We start from the raw sequence: 17,191 nt of genomic DNA, 5'->3' as shown, positions 1-17,191 counted from the left end.
AAAGTCTTCAAAGGTTAACATCTCTAAAGCACTTGAGAATACTTAGATCTCTGGAAGACACCTTAGAAAGTTATCATTGTTATAGAAATCATGTCATATTAAGGTTTCTCTAATATGCATTGTGATAATACTGGTTTCTGAAAGGGATTCTAAAGGTGATAGGATATGATATAGTTTGCTCTCTTAGTATTTAGAAATTAAATAGACCATAAAGGTTCTCTATTGAGATAATTTTTCCAAAGCAATATCATTTTCACAGTTATTTTGTTATATGGTCTCCTAGTAATTAGTACAAACCTAGTTTTTCATCAAAATTTTAGGGGGACTTTTTATTTAATCCTCACCCAAGGCTGACTTTTTATTGATTAATAGAGAGAAAGAAACATTGATCAGTTGCCTCCCATACGCGCCCCAACCAGCGATCAAACCCACAACCTAGGTATGTGCCCTGGCTTGGAATAAAGCCTGCAACCTTTTGGTGTACAGACAACACTCCAGCCAGCTGAGCCACCCAGACAGGGCAGGGGGTCATTTGTTAACATACAGATTTCTTGACCTTTTAATGTAATGATCCTTTTAAGTTTCCCTTAAGCCCTAGTTTGGTAGCTATTGAGAGGCTTGCTCTAACACTTGTAGTAATCATGAGACCATTAATTACCTATTCTACAACGTTCTTCCCATTCGAGACCAGATTGAGCTCTGCTTTCTCCAAACTTTAGTCATTCATTCTGCAAATTATTCTCATCCAAGTCTGTTTTGGTTTTGTGTTTTTGTCTTTGTTAATCCTCATCTGAGGATATTTTTTCCATTGATTTTTAGAGAGAGTGAGGGGCTGTGGGGGAGGGGAAAGAGAGAGAGAGAGAGAGAGAGAGAGAGAGGAGGGAGAAACATCGATTGGGATTGGCTGCCTCCAGCATACGCCCCAACTGGGCTGAGGATTGAACCTGCAACCCAGGCACATGCCCTTGACCAGGAACTGAACTCACAACCCTTTGGTGCATGGGCTGACACTCTAACCACTGAACAACACAGGCCATGGCTTCTCATTCCAGGTTTTAAGTTCCAAATTCTTTCCCTCCTGCCAGCTGGCATACGTGGAATGTCCTTCTTTATTGCCAGTCTCTTACCATCATTCATTTTCTGCCAAATCACAAGTCAGAGTTAATATTAAGACAAGTGTATAACAATAAACCCCCCCCAAAAAAATACAGGTGTCATGCATTAAGTCCCTAAATAAGAATAAGTTGATATAGGATTATTTCTAACATTGCTTTCTCCATTTGCATGAAAACTCAAGAATTGATCATGTTTAGATTTATTTTGGAGTTTATTCATTAATGTTGACAGTAAAACTGTTAGTGAACATGATCAATCATTTAACTTATGCAACATGTTAGAATTTATAGAATAAACAAAACATGTAGATTTCTTAGAAGCTTTCTTGGGGAATCTCTACTGCAACTCAATAAATTAACATCTTTTAATATTTAGTTTTAAAAAGAGCTCTCAAATTGCAAGTATAAATTTATGAGAGTTCTATTTTTTAAAAACCCACTAAAATGAGAATAACAGAATTTTTATTTTTAGCCAGACTTGCAAATATTTAATTCAGAAGATTTTCATATTTCTCTCCTGTTTTAAACCATTTCTACACCATTGGCTGCTATTAAATGCATAAAATATTGTTCTATGTTATTTTGGTATACATTACTCAAACAAAACACAAAAGTATTTATTACTGATTTCCTTTGAATGTTATCTATTTGTGGAAGGGCCATAAAGTCTAGATCTTGGCTTTGACTTTGTGGTGATTAACAGATTTTTAGAAAACATCAATTATTTCAGAGAAAAACAGCACCTTTGTGCAGTGAGGTAAATAGAAAGGTTCCCCAGTGTCATAATTTCCTTTTGGCATCGGGAGTACCGTGTGGACTGGGGAATTGAAATAGAATACAATGACTTTCTTCCCAAGCTCACAAGACACTATCCAAAGCCAAAACCACCGAGTCATAGCTCAGATATTAGTACTAGTAAAACATAATGTTTGGCTATTAATATCACCTTTGATAATAATGAATATTGTTAATAATGAAGTGTTTGTTTCATTAAGTCCCTGAAATATTTAGATAGTGATTTAGTGAATTCAGTTCAAATGTTAAATGTCAACTTATACTGCCCCCCAATTGTCCCTTTTGAAAGCCAATGGGAAAATATAAAGCTTCTATCCTTTCAGCCCCCGTTGACAAGAAGATCCTTACATTATTGCCATGGCCTGACTTTTTATCATATTGAACCCACTGAAGTTACAGTCCACATTCTAACTAATTACAGCTTTAACCAGCTCGGAGCAACAACTTTAACTGGCTATGAAAGGTCCAGTGTTGGAACCAGAGGCAATCTGCTGAATAACAGTGCTTCCAGTTATTGCACATGTGGTGTACCGCTAATTAAAGAGGTTTTTATTTTTTTTTAATATATTCTTTTTTTAAATATATTTTATTGATTTTTTACAGAGAGGAAGGGAGAGAGATAGAGAGTTAGAAACATCGATGAGAGAGAAACATCGATCAGCTGCCTCCTGCACATCTCCTACTGGGGATGTGCCTGCAACCCAGGTACATGCCCTTGACCAGAATCGAACCTGGAACCTTTCAGTCCGCAGGCCGACGCTCTATCCACTGAGCCAAACCGGTTTCGGCTAGAGAGGTTTTTAAATGATTGTGATTACTTATTAAGAATGTCACTTACGTTTGCTTTTCCAAAATAAAAATTACTAACATGTCTCCAACTAATGAAGGTATTGGTTAGAATGTGTACTTTACTTGTGCCTTGAAATCTTAAGAGCTGGCTCTGTTTCTGGTTTTTAATGACTAATTCGGATAGTCCACTGGTTGCCATCTTACTTTTGTTAAGATCTTTATGCGTTGATATTTCAAAATAGGTGTTTTTCTGCAGGTGCAGACAGACCTTTATTTTCTAGCTGAGGAAACGAAATCCCTAGCAGACGACGCCTGGTCAGGGGTTTGCTCACAGGGAATCAGGCACAGAGGGGAGTTAGAGTTGCTCAGTTGGCCTCCAGTTCTGCCTTGGTCTACAGTGACAAAAGCAGGTTCTCAGGGCATTTATAAAATAATGTAATCTTTATAAACATTTATGTATAGGGTCTTGAGTTGTGGGGATGGAGGAAGAGAATTGGTTAAAGGGTACAGATAAAGCTATAGAATGTCTTAGTGTATATGTCATGACATGTCCATGATGAGAATTCCAGAAACCGAACTAATTATTGGGGAAAGGGATTCAATAAAACTCAGTTTCTATTTTAAGGGGAAAAACCCTTTCTGGGCCATGTGTCTTTTCTCACAGTTGGGCATGATTAGGGAAAGTCTACTAGTAAGCCTTAGGAACCCTTGGAGATGAAATGTGGTTTTCCTCAAGGAATGAATACCAGCTGCACCATCATTTTAGCAACTGTCCCCACACTCCCGCCCCTCACAGACTCACCCACTGATTCCCAGGGCAGGACTGATGATGAAAACACACTCAGGCTCTCACTTCTGTCCAAAACAGGCCACAGTCCCATTGGTCTCTTCCCCTGCCTCCGCCCACCCTCATCCACTCCCAGCCAACTAAAGGGGTCATGGGATGGGCAGCCCCTTTAAATGGCATCTAAGGAAACAATGTTGAAAACGAGATGTATTAGAATGGAGGGGAAAGAAATGTTTTTATAATAAAGCAATTAACGTGGTATTTGAATGATACTGAATGACTATAACGCTAGTGCAAATAGATTCCACCCTCGCATGCTACTGCCCACCGTTGTCCTGTTGATAGAGAAATGGCAAGTGACCGCTTCTGACAAATGAAAGCCATCTGCAGATGGCACAAATCACGTCTTTCAACACTACGGAAAGGCAAGCCCTTGGAGCTAGTCACCTTTTAATCTGTGGATATGCTAGCAAGTGGCAAATGACCATCCTATTGGGAACTAATTCCCAAGTGAAAAAATACCGCGGTTCTTCTTTAATTAACAGCCCTTTCACATTGCTAGCACATTAAAGCCATCCCGAAGAACACCCGCGCTTATATAATCAATGTCACAGCATCTCTGCCTACAGGAATAATAAATGTCCGAGCTCTGCACTAAATGAAAACCTATTCTCTGAGACTTTCACCTTCATAAAGATGGGCTCATAAAACTCGGGGGAGAAAAAAAAAATCGGAGTGTCTCGTGAGGATAAAAAGGCTAGTGTTAATAATTAACAAAGAGAGTGAAGTGGCGTCAAATTAGCCATAATAGAGCCCAGAGTGACTGGCAAAGTCGCCCTCTCATTATCAAAAAAGTCATTAAGAAATGAAGAGGTGGAAGTCCCGCTGGTTGCTCTCACACTTAGGCTGTATCAGATATGATTTTCCCGATTTCTTTCAAATGAAGAACTGCTACGTCACCATATTGTATATGAGCTTAACCTTCAAGCTCTGAAACATAGAGGGCTGACACTTGCATGTTCTCCTACCTCAAGTGCTTAAAAGAGCTGTGCATCTGAAGTTCATGAATTGCTGTTTGTAGAGATATATCTGTACACATGTTAGAAACAAAGCAGAGAGGATATAACTTCTGGGTTACGGCAGGGCTGCAGGCCAGCTTAGTTTTATAGGTAAACACTTTTACAAATGATGAAATGACCAGGAAATGTGAAAGTGTATTTAACTCCAGTCCCCAGAGTTGATTGAATTTATAATTGTATGTTTACATGTATTTTAGCAGCCAGTATACTAAAAGAAATATAAAAGCAAGGAGTCACTAGATTTTTTTTCAAGTAAATTCCATAGTACCGCTCTATTCCTTAACTACATGTAGACCTTTTACAGTTTTAATGTGCTTTGTATATTTCTTTTTGGAAATTAGTGCCTGAAAGAAAATAATCTGCTCTAAATGCCTGCGTGTCTTTCACTGCAGATTCGTGGAGCATCTGTAACTACTAAGGTCCCCGTGAGCATAGGGGGACCCACACTTGGATTTGTTGCCCAAACATAATGAGCATGATGACACCAGTGGTCTTATCCTCTGGTATTTTCAATGGATAGATGGATATTTTTTAACATGCCCCAAGGGGAAAGGAAGAGCTTGGTGAAGCTTAAGGATATTATTATGCTAGTAATGGTATAAGTTACTATTACCAAACTTTGTAAAATATTTATCAAATTTTAAACTAAAGGGAAAATAAAATCCAATGAGTTTCTTATTCTACTTCAACTTCAGTGGCATCTCTCAGAATTTCTTTTAGGGGATGGATTTTTGTGGACATTCATTCAATAAACAGACATTTATTGAATGCTTACTTAATGTGCCGGATTCTCAGCTGAATGCTGTTCTTAGATCTCAGGGTGTGTGTGTGTGTGTGTGTGTGTGTGTGTGTCTGTCTTTTACATAATGCTATTCTAGGCTGTGATCCTCCTAACGTCTCCTGAAGCCTGTATACATATTTCTTGTGATTGGGATCCTCATTATATGTATTTGTCAACAGGGAGAGTGACCTATTAAGTTTGTATCTTAGCCCATTGTACTTGCATTGTTCACAGTTGATATAATTCATAGTCCCTTGAATAATTATTTTATGGCACAGGCTGTTGTTTTATTGTGGTTGGTGGTGTTTGTTTGATCACAGATTACTTGTTTCCTTCCAAAATGCCTAATTAGAATTTTAGGAAGGGAAAATCATTCTTCCCAGTAATCCATTAATGTTCATTGGAAGGGGGCGGCACAATATAAAATGCTTATATGGGCTCAAGAGCCAACATTGTATTTTTACCCTAAAAGGAGTACATGAACTCTTTTATCTGCTTATCCTTCATTTACTGAGTGATTATTATCCCAGTAATTGTTATTAATTGAATCTTGGTTTAAATTCTCTGTTGGAATCTTACTATTAAAAGCCTATGACAAGTACTTTTGTAAATGTAAGACTTTTGGGTATATAAATAATCAACACTCATTTATTACTTATTAGGATATTTAAAATAATTGGGCACATCTGCGTCTCTACTTTACCTTGTATTTAAGTCTTTTTGCTTTTTTGTCATTTCTAATTGTGCCATTGGGCTTGATCTCATTGATGCTTCAGTATTTTCTGACCAGGTGATATTTTGAAACATGAATTCTTTGTTGATTCTTTTTATCAACAAAGTAGATACTGATCCTGCACGTATGTTCTTGCAAACACTATTTGAGATTCCTTCTGAGCAGTCCTTTCTACTTCATCTCAGGTGCAGTCAGGTGCAGTGTCAGAAGCAACCTTGGATGAGGTCGTATTGAGAACGTGCCTCTTCCAATGAGCAGTGGCAATAGGTGCCTTGAACAGGCTTGATTAAGCAGGTGGCAGCCCCAAATGATAGTCTATCTTTATTCAACCATATGGAAAGGATAGAAGCCTCATTCTGATGCCTGGGGCTACATAGTAAGAGGGCTTTTGACAGTGTCTGGTAGGAGTGGATTGCAAACTGGCATATGGGCAACTGAGAAAAGGAGCATACATTTACATACAGAAGTGCACTGTGGCATGCATTTCTGTGGGCTTGCCATTTGAAACTGGATTTTTATCTTTTCTTTCCCCCTCACTGTGTACTTTCTTTATATTTCTCCTCTTCCTCTCTCTCCTTCTCCCTCTCACTGTCTCCATCTCTGCCTCCCTCCTTTCTCCCATTTCCTGAATCTAGTTACCAAATAAATACTACTGCCAATTGCCAGTTTTCTAAAACTTTGGAATCTGGGTTTATAAATTGACTTTTTAAATAGAAAAAGGAACATTATGCTGAAACATGAGCAGCCTTTTGGCCAGAGTCAACATTTGTGACAGGTCTGAGGAAATATAGGAAATCTCCATTTTTTCCTAACTTTATAGGATGTAATAGTTTGCTATCAAGTATCATGACAGAACAGAGAAAAATTCTCCCTTTATTACCTTTATTAAAATAAGAGTCATAGGCCAGCCAGCATGGCTCAGTGGATGAGTTTTGACCTACGAACCAGGAGGTCACGGTTTGATTCCTGGTCAGGACACATGTCTGGGTTGCAGTCTCGATCCCCAGTGTAGGTTGTGTAGGAGGCAGTTAATCAATGATTCTCTCTCATCATTGATGTTTCTATCTCTCTCTCCCTCTCCTTTCCTCTCTGAAATCAATATATATATATATTTTTAAGAGACAAAGTGGCCAACATTCATATCCAGTAGAATTTTTAGCACTATGATCTTAGAAATATAGGTCAAGTATAGGATTTCTCATAACATTATTATTTAATGCCATATATTTTATATAAAATATGAAGAGATACATAAGCCTCAGTAGGTTCTTATGCAGTCTCCTGCATAATAATGTGGTAATCTTAATATTGCATCTAAAAAGTCATTCATTCAACAAGCATTTGAAAACTTGCTCTGAGTGAAGGACTTTGCTGGATACTAAGAATACAGACATGGTCCCTGCCTCAAGGACCTTGCACCCGTGCAGGGGGAAAGAGATATGTAAGCAATGCAAAAGTATAACATGGACCATAGTGGAAGCCTGTACAGGGTAGAGAGTAAAGAGGGAAAGGGGTAATTGGGCAAAGGGACAACATTTCAAGAAAGGTTTGGAAGAGAAATTGTATATTTGAAGTGAACCATGAAAATCATTATGGTTGGACTTCAGGAGACGGGGTCAGGCAACAGAATTGAGTCAGAGAGGTCATTTTAAGACAGCTCAAGGATGGCTTTCAAACCATGCTAAGGCTCTTGGAGTTGGTCGTGGTGGTCCATTGATGGCTTATAATCTTTAGGAGGGAGATTATTAGTTTTATATTTTAGCAAGTCCCTCTGAGATTTTAAGAAGATGAATTGGCAGAGGGAAAATGAGGAGCCTAAAGACCAGTTAGGAGAGACTATTACAATAATCAGGGTAAAAGATGAGAATGCCGGGACTAGTACCATAGCAGTAGTGATAAAGAGAGGCAGGGAAAGCGTTAAAAAGATAATCCAGATGTAAATACACAGGTCTTGATTACTAATTAGATGTAGGGAGGGAAATAAAGGCCTGTGAAACAACTTCCAAGTTGCTCGTGTAGTGATCAGGTGAATCCTATCTGCTCTCTTGATGGGAATACAAGAAGAGAAGCAGACTTATTTAACAAGATAATAAACTCAGTGTTTATCAAGTGTTTAATAAAAGAGTTGTTGCTAGAAATACATTTGAGTCAACTGTTACTTAATCTTAGAATCTTTATAACATTTAATAACCAAGTATGATTTTCCTTATGTGCTTTTTCATTTTAACAGCCTAAGTATGACTTAATAGCTAATCTCTAAATGTATAATAAAGTAGCATTTGAACTTATTTGTAGATGTAATTATTTATTACATAAGCATGTGTTTTGGTCTTGAAGTAGTAAAAAATAATGACAGTGCTTATCAAGATGTACAGCCAAAAGTTCTATGTTTTTTATTAATAGACCATACAAATTAAGGCCTAGGCATAGTGTCTGTCTATATAGCAATGTCAAATTGTCCTGCTTTCCATGTGTATTATAAGCACACTGAATATTTTCACAGCATTAATTCATTTTTCAATTCATTGAATATAACAGTTTTGCTCAACCTCCTGTCTTTTTCATATTGTAACAGTTTTTCAAAATTCTAACTCTGAAAACATATAATCCATCTAAGATATGGTTTAATTTGTTGGTCACCTGCAAGATATTTTTTAACCTAAAACCATCTACTGTACTATATTCTAGGTCTTAAAAGATGCTGATGTGATGATGGTAGGTTGGACAGATATGTGAATGGATGGACAGACAGATAATGATTTATGGTAACAAATTGGGATGATGGCAGTATAGTTCTGTGGAAGTTAAGAGGGGGCTCTGGTATAATTCTTGTTCTACTGTCAAATAACTAAATAACTTGGACAAGAGTCCTAAACTCTTTGCACCTTATTGATAAGATTGGAAAAAAAATTATAGTGTTTATCTCAGTTTTTCTGGTGATTGAATTAGAGAATGCATATCAAGCACTTAGTACCATGTTTGACACTGAAAAAGCTAGTGATGAGGAAGAGGAAGAAGAGAGTTGTTGGGTAGAGATCTAAAAAATTCAGATTTGGGTGTATTTTTTTTGCTCACCACAGTTATTTAGATGGTCTGAGTGAGAATCTTTCATCCTTAGTGTTCAGCATCCTATTCTCATGACATTTGGTAAAAGGAACTAAATTACATGACCCATAGTACCTTCTAGCTCTATGATTGGATCTCCAGGAATAAATAAAGCCTCTTTCAGTGCTAATGAAAATATCATTAAGATAACATTAGTCTTCCAAATAAGACTTTTATCTTTAAATATAATTATTATTCCCACTTTAATAGGAAACCTTTTAGCATATAGATAAGCCAGAAAAGATTATTTAGCCACAAAAAATACTAAACCATATCACCCAACTGGTATTGCTCAATGGTTGAAAGTTGGCTCATGGACCAAGAGGTCACTCGTATGATTCCCGGTCAGGGCACATGCCTGGGTTGTAGGCTCAATACCCAGTGGGGAGCATGCAGGAGGCAGCTGATCAATGTTTCTCATCAATGTTTCTATCTCTCTCTCCCTTTCTCTAAAATTAATAAAAACATTTAAAGAAATACTAACCCATATCAACTAGAGAGAGGAAAAAATCATTGTTGTAATTCTTCTGTATTTAGAATTACTTCCTACTCCACTTGTGTGTTTCTATAGTTTTCCAGACTCTGATAAATTTCAGAATCAATTAAAATAGTATATAGTAGGAATTTTCATATTCATTCCACCACAGTGTCACATTTTTGCCCAAATAAAAAAACAACAACTAGTTTTCAAGGTATTGTTGCCCTGAAAAAGATGATATGAGATATTGTCAAAATATGAGTATTGTATAAGACAATACTATTAGAGTTGCTAGTAATTAGATTTAGTAACTACAAGCATATACAGCTATTCAAATCTGTGAATGAAATTACTGAGGAACTTTTCCTCATCTTCTACCTCTTCACTCTAATCCAAGGCACCATAATCACTACCACCATCACCTTCATCATCTTTTACCTGGTCTAGTGTGGTAAAGAACTGAGCACCAGCCGAAACCGGTTTAGCTCAGTGGATAGAGCGTCGGCCTGTGGACTGAAAGGTCCCTGGTTCGATTCCGGTCAAGGGCATGTACCTGGGTTGCAGGCACATCCCCAGTAGGAGATGTGCAGGAGGCAGCTGGTCGATGTTTCTCTCTCATCGATGTTTCTAACTCTCTATCTCTCTCCCTTCCTCTCTGTAAAAAATCAATAAAATATATTAAAAAAAAAAAGAACTGAGCACCAACCATCTTCTCTGCTTCCACCCTTGGCCACCTACCTACTCCATTTTTCACTCAGGAGCCAGAGAGATTATATCATATCTCTCCTCTACTTAGTAATAATAAAAACAATAATGCTTCCCATTGCACCCAATAAAACTCATACTTCTCACCATGTCCCATAATATAGACATCACCTTGGACTCTTCTCCCCTCTCCCTCACTCTACTCCTGCCACACTTCTTCTTTGCAGAACACCAGCTATCCCTCCCTAAAACTCTTGTGCTAGCTACTCCCTCTACTTGGAAACCTTCCCTCCAAATTTTCCATGGATGATTCCTTTCTCATTTAGTTGCAATTAAAATACCATCACTTAAAAAATGGCTTTCCTAAACACAGAGAACATTTTTTAAATGAACATGTTCTCACTTTGAGGGCTATTTTTAAAAATCATAACTGGGTTTAGGATGTGTTCACATGAAAAAAATGTGTACCATCATTGAAAAATTACAAATTCTCTATTAAATATAACTTAGTATTACTTAGTATTTTTTTTACAGATTCTCTATTCTGTCACGGTGCAGGGTAGGCACATACTGACTATCTTAGTCTGTTTGGGATGCTATAACATACTACCATAGTATGGGTGGCTTATAACAAGAAAAATTTATTTCTCGTAGTCCTGGAGGCTAGGATGTCCAAGATCATGGTACAGGTAAATTAGGTGTCTGATAAGAGCCTGCTTCATAGACAACCATTTCTTGCTATGTGCTCACATCATGAAAGGGTCAGGGGTCTTCCCAGGATCTCCTTTATAAAGACAATAATCTCTTTTTTGGGTTCTGCCCTCATGACCCAGTCACCCTCCAAAGGCCCCATCTCCTAATACCATCACATTGGGTGGGGGTGACAGAAACATTCAGTCTATAGCACTGATGTATGTTCTAATGAAAGCATGTGCATAGAAAGCGTCCATCTTCTGATGGCGGTAGGTACACCTTGCGTAAATTCTAAGGTTTCTACAGCTGCTTTAAGTAGAATGTTTTATGCCCAATTCATTAAAGACAAATGGGCAAATGAAAAGTACATGTGATGTGTTGTGCTGACTGTTTTTAAAGACACAAATGGAAAACAAGATGACTAAAAAGAAAATCCACAGATAACTAATAAGTTCATGAATCAGAAGAGACATTCCCAAGGCCACCATCACCCTCTTAGTGAATTTAACAGGTATTTCTCTTAGAAGCAGTCAAGTTTAGCTCTTAGAGTTGACGAGGTTTCGCTCTTCAGTAACACACAACATGGTACCAGGATTGTAATGGTTTAATTGCTGTATTTACATGTGTCCAGACCTTTAGGGGACCCAGCAACTCCCTTGAATAGAGATTCACTAGCAAGTGGTCATATACCTCATTGTGTTAAACCTCTTAGTAAAGACATACCACTTCCAGGAACATTTCATAGAAATATAATCTATTTGTACTTTTGAGATCCATATTTAGAAGGTCAATTATACTTCTTGATCAGTTTTTCAAGACATGATATTCAATAGGAGGAGCAAGATACATTATCATCTATATTTTATCAGTTCTTTTGTGTCCGACTCTTTCAGGAAAAGTTTCCCCCCCATATTTTCCAAATGCCTGATGTTCTCTCTCTGATAAACACTGTTTCTGCTTGACTATTTCAGCACTTTTGTGTAATGGAACGTTTCACAAACACTTGCAAGAAATCTTTGTGCCCTTGGTTGTTCGCTACGTCGATCTCATGGAGTCCTCCATCGCCCAGTCAATTCACAGAGGTTTTGAGCAAGAGACATGGCAGCCTGTCAAGTAGGTATCTTGCCTAGTGCCCATACAGCATCTGCCTCTTCTGTTCTGACCTTATGACTTTCCACATGGCCATCTGTAGTTATTGCTTATGGTGGTCCCTTCCCCCATTGTTTGTTTCTTTACAGGAATATCGCCAACAGTCTTCCCAATGTAGCTCTTCCAAAAGTTCCAAGTCTGCCTCTTAATCTTCCACAGATTCCTAGCTTTTCTACTCCTTCGTGGATGGCTCCTTTAAATGAGTCCACGTGTGTATTCCTCACTTATTTCCTGGCGCTGTGTTAGCTAGTGCATGGCCTGGGCTGCGTTCTGTGCAGATGTGTTTAGATTGCATGGCATTTATCATCGTTGGTTGAGGAATACTATGTTTTGGCTTTGTTTTCGTTTGTTTAAGCTATCAATCTAAGCTTAGCACATGGATGATAAATGATATAGATTTTTTTAAATACTCACTGGTTTGATGTAGTTTATATGTAATCTGTGGGGCAAGGGTCATTTTGTGACTCAGGTTGTAGATTCTGGCCTAAGTGATATAACCTGAGTTCTCCAATTTCAGGCCATCAGTGTGGCAAACAGTATGTCTGCATCCTTACCTGGCTCCAGCGTTGTTACTGCCCACATGACTTCTCTTGTGCATGTAGAAAACCATTGTAAGAACAGTTTCGAGAATATAATCATTTTCTCTTTTTATCTTAGTCTCACCTTTAAAGGAACAGTTTTGCTAATTGCAGAGAAGGCATTGTCCTTTATTTCCCTACACCAGCAAGGTCTTCTTTTGTCCCTTCATACATCAGTTGATGCGTCTTGTTATTTTTAAATGATCTTTATATCATTAAAAACCATATTTATTAACTCCATGTTGTGACCAGCCTACCTACTGTAGATTCAGTAACTGAGAGTCATAAAAGTGAAAAGGACACAGACTTTCAAATCGATGAGCCCTGGATTTAGACCCTAGTTTATTAATTCTTAAGTCTTGCTTAGCTGTAGTTCCCTAAACTCTCAACTAGACATGACACCTGATTTCAAGACATTCTTGTGAGGATTTTTAAAAAGCTATGAAAAGCACTTGGCACATCCTAATTTCTCAACAAATGATAACTACTCCTATTCTACATTATGATTGTTATTACTATAATTATTACTACTATCATCAATCATCATCATTATTATCCTTAACAGTATAGTTATCAAAAGTATGACCTTCACAGCATTCAAATGAACCCATTAATAGCCCATACTTGACCCAAGATGTCATCTGAAGTCAGCTAGCAAGTAAATAATTAGGATAAAAATAGCTACAATTTATTGAGAATTTATGTTCCAGGTACAGTGCCAAATTATTGATTGCGTCTAAGCCTTATAACAACCCTGTGAAGTAAATGTCATTACCCCCACTTTACAATTAAGGAAACTAAGTCAGTCATAAAGAAGTTAAGAAGTAAATGTGCCCAATATCTCACAATAAGGAAGTGATATAGGTAAGATTTGAACCCAGGTTTGCCTGACTTCAGAGCCCTCATTTATCATTCTTCTGCTTCCAGAGAATATACTGGTTAAGAGCTTGGTTAGCATCCTTTCTACCTACAGTACCATCACCTGTCAAATGTAGTCCCAGTCTAGTCTGCATCCAATAGAGAAAAGACCAAGAAAGAGAACAACCTTGCAAAATGGTTTGGCAATATTTCTGCAAGTTAAATATCATCACTGTACTCATAGTATTTATTAGGATATTAGGTTACATGTGAATCTTACTCTTATAGGCAAATGCTTTGGGCCATTATAGTGTGTCTATATGTGCTCAGGAGTTACCTAGTAAGTATAATGGACCTTCATAAGTTTGTGAAATTTTGTACTACTTTATACTGTTTAATAATTTAACTTTTTTGCATCCTTATTTGTCATCTGCATAACAATTTTGATTTTAACCAAGAATGCTATTGTGGACATTACCTTATGAAATTTAAGAGTATTGTTGTTGTTATCACTATTTTATTAGTTTTGAGATATGTGTAAACCCTGCATCTCATTCTTGGGAGCTCCTTTTTAAAGTGACCTGCAATTCAAGACAGAAATCATGACAAATTGTGGCTTTGTAAATTAAGTGCTTGTGCTTTCATCATTCTGGGCAAATAAAAAATGTTTTAAGTTAATGACCATTATCTTTACCTGCCAAGATGATCAACATTAGGCTCTTTGTCAAAGTGTCAGAATTACTCATAATGTTGTGATGTCATTGCAATTAAGTTTTTCTAACTTTGCCCGGAAAGTAATTTATTTACTTATCTCATACGGTTGTTTTTATTAGAGTCCACTTTTTCTCTTGAATCGCTTTCCCTTCAGGATCTCCGGATGTGAGATCTTGTCTGTCTGTTCTCTGAACTTATGGAAACTTTTCCCATATCCAGTGAGTGTATGTTGATTTTATCTGGTGTTCCATTCCTCCTAAGCTAGGAATTCCAGGATGTGCTCATCATATTTTTATAAACTTCACTGTTTTTAGACTTACAGAGAGTTGAATTCCATTGAGTTCCCAAATACCCTTCACTCAGCTTCTCTAATATATGTCTTACATAATCATAGAACAGCTATCAAAATGAAGAAATGTACCTTACAACTAAATAACTATTAATAAATTACAGAATTTATTTGTATTTTACCAGTTTTTCCACACGTCTTTTTTCCTTTTCCTTTTTTTTTTTAAAAAAAAAATTTAAAGTGGCAGAAAATATTCAGGTTTTTTTTCCTTTTTATTGAATTTATTGGGGTGACACTTGTTAACAAAATTACACAGGTTTTAGGTGCACAGTTCCACAACACATCATCTGAACACTGTATTGTATATTCACCACCCCAAATCAAGTCTCCATCCATCACCATTTATCACTCCATACCCTCCTCCACCTCCCCACCCCCATCTCCCCCCGGCAATCAACACACTGTTGTCTGAGTCCATGAGTTTTTTCTCTTTTTTTCTCAATCCCTCCACCCCGACACATACAGCCTCCCAACCCCCCACCATCAACAGCTGTCAACCTGCTCTCCATCTATGAGTCTATCTCTATTTTGCTTGTTAGTTAATTTTGTTTGTTAGATTCCACAGTTGAGTGAAATCATCTGGTACTTGTCTTTCTCTGACTGGCTTGTTTCACTTAGCGTAATGCTATCAAGGTCCATCCATGCTGTCACAAAGGGTAAGATTTCCTTCTTTTTTAAGGCTGAGTAGTAGTCCATCATGTAAAGGTACCACAGCTTTTTTATCCATTCATCTGCTGATGGGCACTTGGCTCCTCCCAAATCTTGGATATTATAAATAATGCTACGATGAACATGTCATTGCAATTAGTTTTTTGAATGTTTGCTAGAAAACAGTAAATAGCAAAAAAAATTTCCATTTCACATGTATAAGGAATTAAAACTATAATTACTGATTAAGGGAAGATGAGTAATATCAAAGAGCAATGGGTTTGAAAGATATATCCCTGTCTACTAATGTATAAATCGCCTTACGCGGTGCTTCCCCACATCTCTCCCTGGATATAACATCCTCATTCTGGGTGTTTTGGCTCTGAAACTGAATACTAGTAAGGTAAGTTTCCTGCTGGCATTTTTTAGGAAATTGCCTGAGTCTGTTATTCATATGTGAATTATTTAATCTTGTTAATAATACTTTTAGGAATAAGTCACTCATTAGAAATAATTTTAGAATGAAAAAGTTCTGGGGAAAATGGCAGGTTATCTACACCAGCTTGAGAGCAAACCTATTTACATTTTTTTCATCTATTTAATTATAGCAAACACTTCTTTTCTTAATTACATTCCCAATTAAGTGCATGTATTGTTCAGAATCATACCATAGCCTTAAAGAACAGAAGAAACATATATCCATATTCTCTATAAAGATTTAATTGTTACATATAATGAGGAAGTCTATTTTGATAGAATTCTACCTTTTCTATTTGGGATTTTGTTTTGATTATGATTTTTGCTGTTGCTGTTTTGGTATGCTGTTAAAGAATGCATGTGTGTTTCAAATAGCTACTAATCTTTCTCCTAAGTAACAAATTATAAGGAGTCGATTTGCTTCTTAGCCAATTATATTGAATTACACTTAAAACTTAGGTCCTCTAATCTACCAAATATTGCACTATGAATATAAGGGGGGCGGGGGTTGGTTGGTCATTTTTTTCTCTTATTATGTCTATGGCAAAAAGGAGAAGTAAATTATAGTATTTTTTCAAATATTTTTCACAGCAATATCAGCATGGTGTTGTTCTGGTTCTTTTGTTTGTTTAATGATACTTTGGGGCACCTAAAGTTAGGAGATAGTTAGTGAATAACGTGTGATGGGTCATCGCAGTGCTTTGCTGTGATTGGTTCCTGTAGAATTTAACTCTGAGGACAACCTGGCTAGACAAGGAGATCATGAGGAATTATTGGGAGAATGGGAGGAGGAAAGCAAAGGAGATTGGTGATGGAGCTAAGATGCCGAGGCTTGCGGTGGGAGTGGGGAGAGAGAAAATGGGGGAGCAGAGTAGAAGTGATTTTTTAAAGCTGGCTAATTAAGTTATAGTTATCTAAAATAATGTTATCCTATGTAATAAAAGCCCACCAACCAAACGGCAGAATGACCAAAGACCAGAATGACCACAGCCTCTCACCTCGGCCGGCTGGCCCCCAGCAAGCGGTTAGGGGCGATCAGGAAGGCAGACAGAGTGGTTAAGGGCAATCAGGCAGGCAGAGGCGGTTAGGGGCAATCAGGCAGACAGAGGCAGTTAGGGGCAATCGGGCAGGCAGGTGAGTGGTTAGGGGGGATCAGGCAGGCAGGCGAGCTTTTAGGGGCCAGAAGTCCTGGATTACAAGAGGGATGTCCAAAGGGTCCCGGATTTCCAGAGGGTGCAGACTGTGCTGAGGGACCCACACCACACACACACACACACACACACACACACACACTGTGCATGAATTTTGTGCACCAAGCCTCCAGTCTTTTCTAAAAGTTTTCCACTATTCCCTTGTGA

At 37.6% G+C, this 17,191-nt stretch overlaps 1 protein-coding gene across 9 annotated transcripts in view; it reads left to right on the top strand.

Annotated features, from left to right (window-relative positions):
- The window catches only part of CADPS2 (calcium dependent secretion activator 2), a 497,767-nt gene that overhangs the window by 425,558 nt on the left and 55,018 nt on the right, over window positions 1–17,191 (top strand). For 5 of the 9 annotated variants that reach the window (XM_070423807.1, XM_070423806.1, XM_070423804.1 and 2 more), the window contains 2 exons: window positions 12,032–12,173; window positions 12,299–12,418. In XM_070423807.1, coding sequence (XP_070279908.1) covers window positions 12,032–12,173; window positions 12,299–12,418 — 262 coding nt within the window. The remainder of the gene's footprint in view (window positions 1–12,031; window positions 12,174–12,298; window positions 12,419–17,191) is intronic. The other 4 variants (XM_070423810.1, XM_070423808.1, XM_070423811.1 and 1 more) reach the window with 1 other exon arrangement.

The sequence above is a fragment of the Myotis yumanensis genome, unplaced genomic scaffold, assembly GCF_028538775.1.
Source record: "Myotis yumanensis isolate MYYU_CA2020_CCGP unplaced genomic scaffold, mMyoYum1.0.hap1 SCAF_9, whole genome shotgun sequence".
NCBI classification, from domain to species: Eukaryota; Metazoa; Chordata; class Mammalia; order Chiroptera; family Vespertilionidae; genus Myotis; species Myotis yumanensis.
Note: the sequence above shows the minus strand (reverse complement) of the source record. Positions and strands in the feature narration are given on the sequence as shown.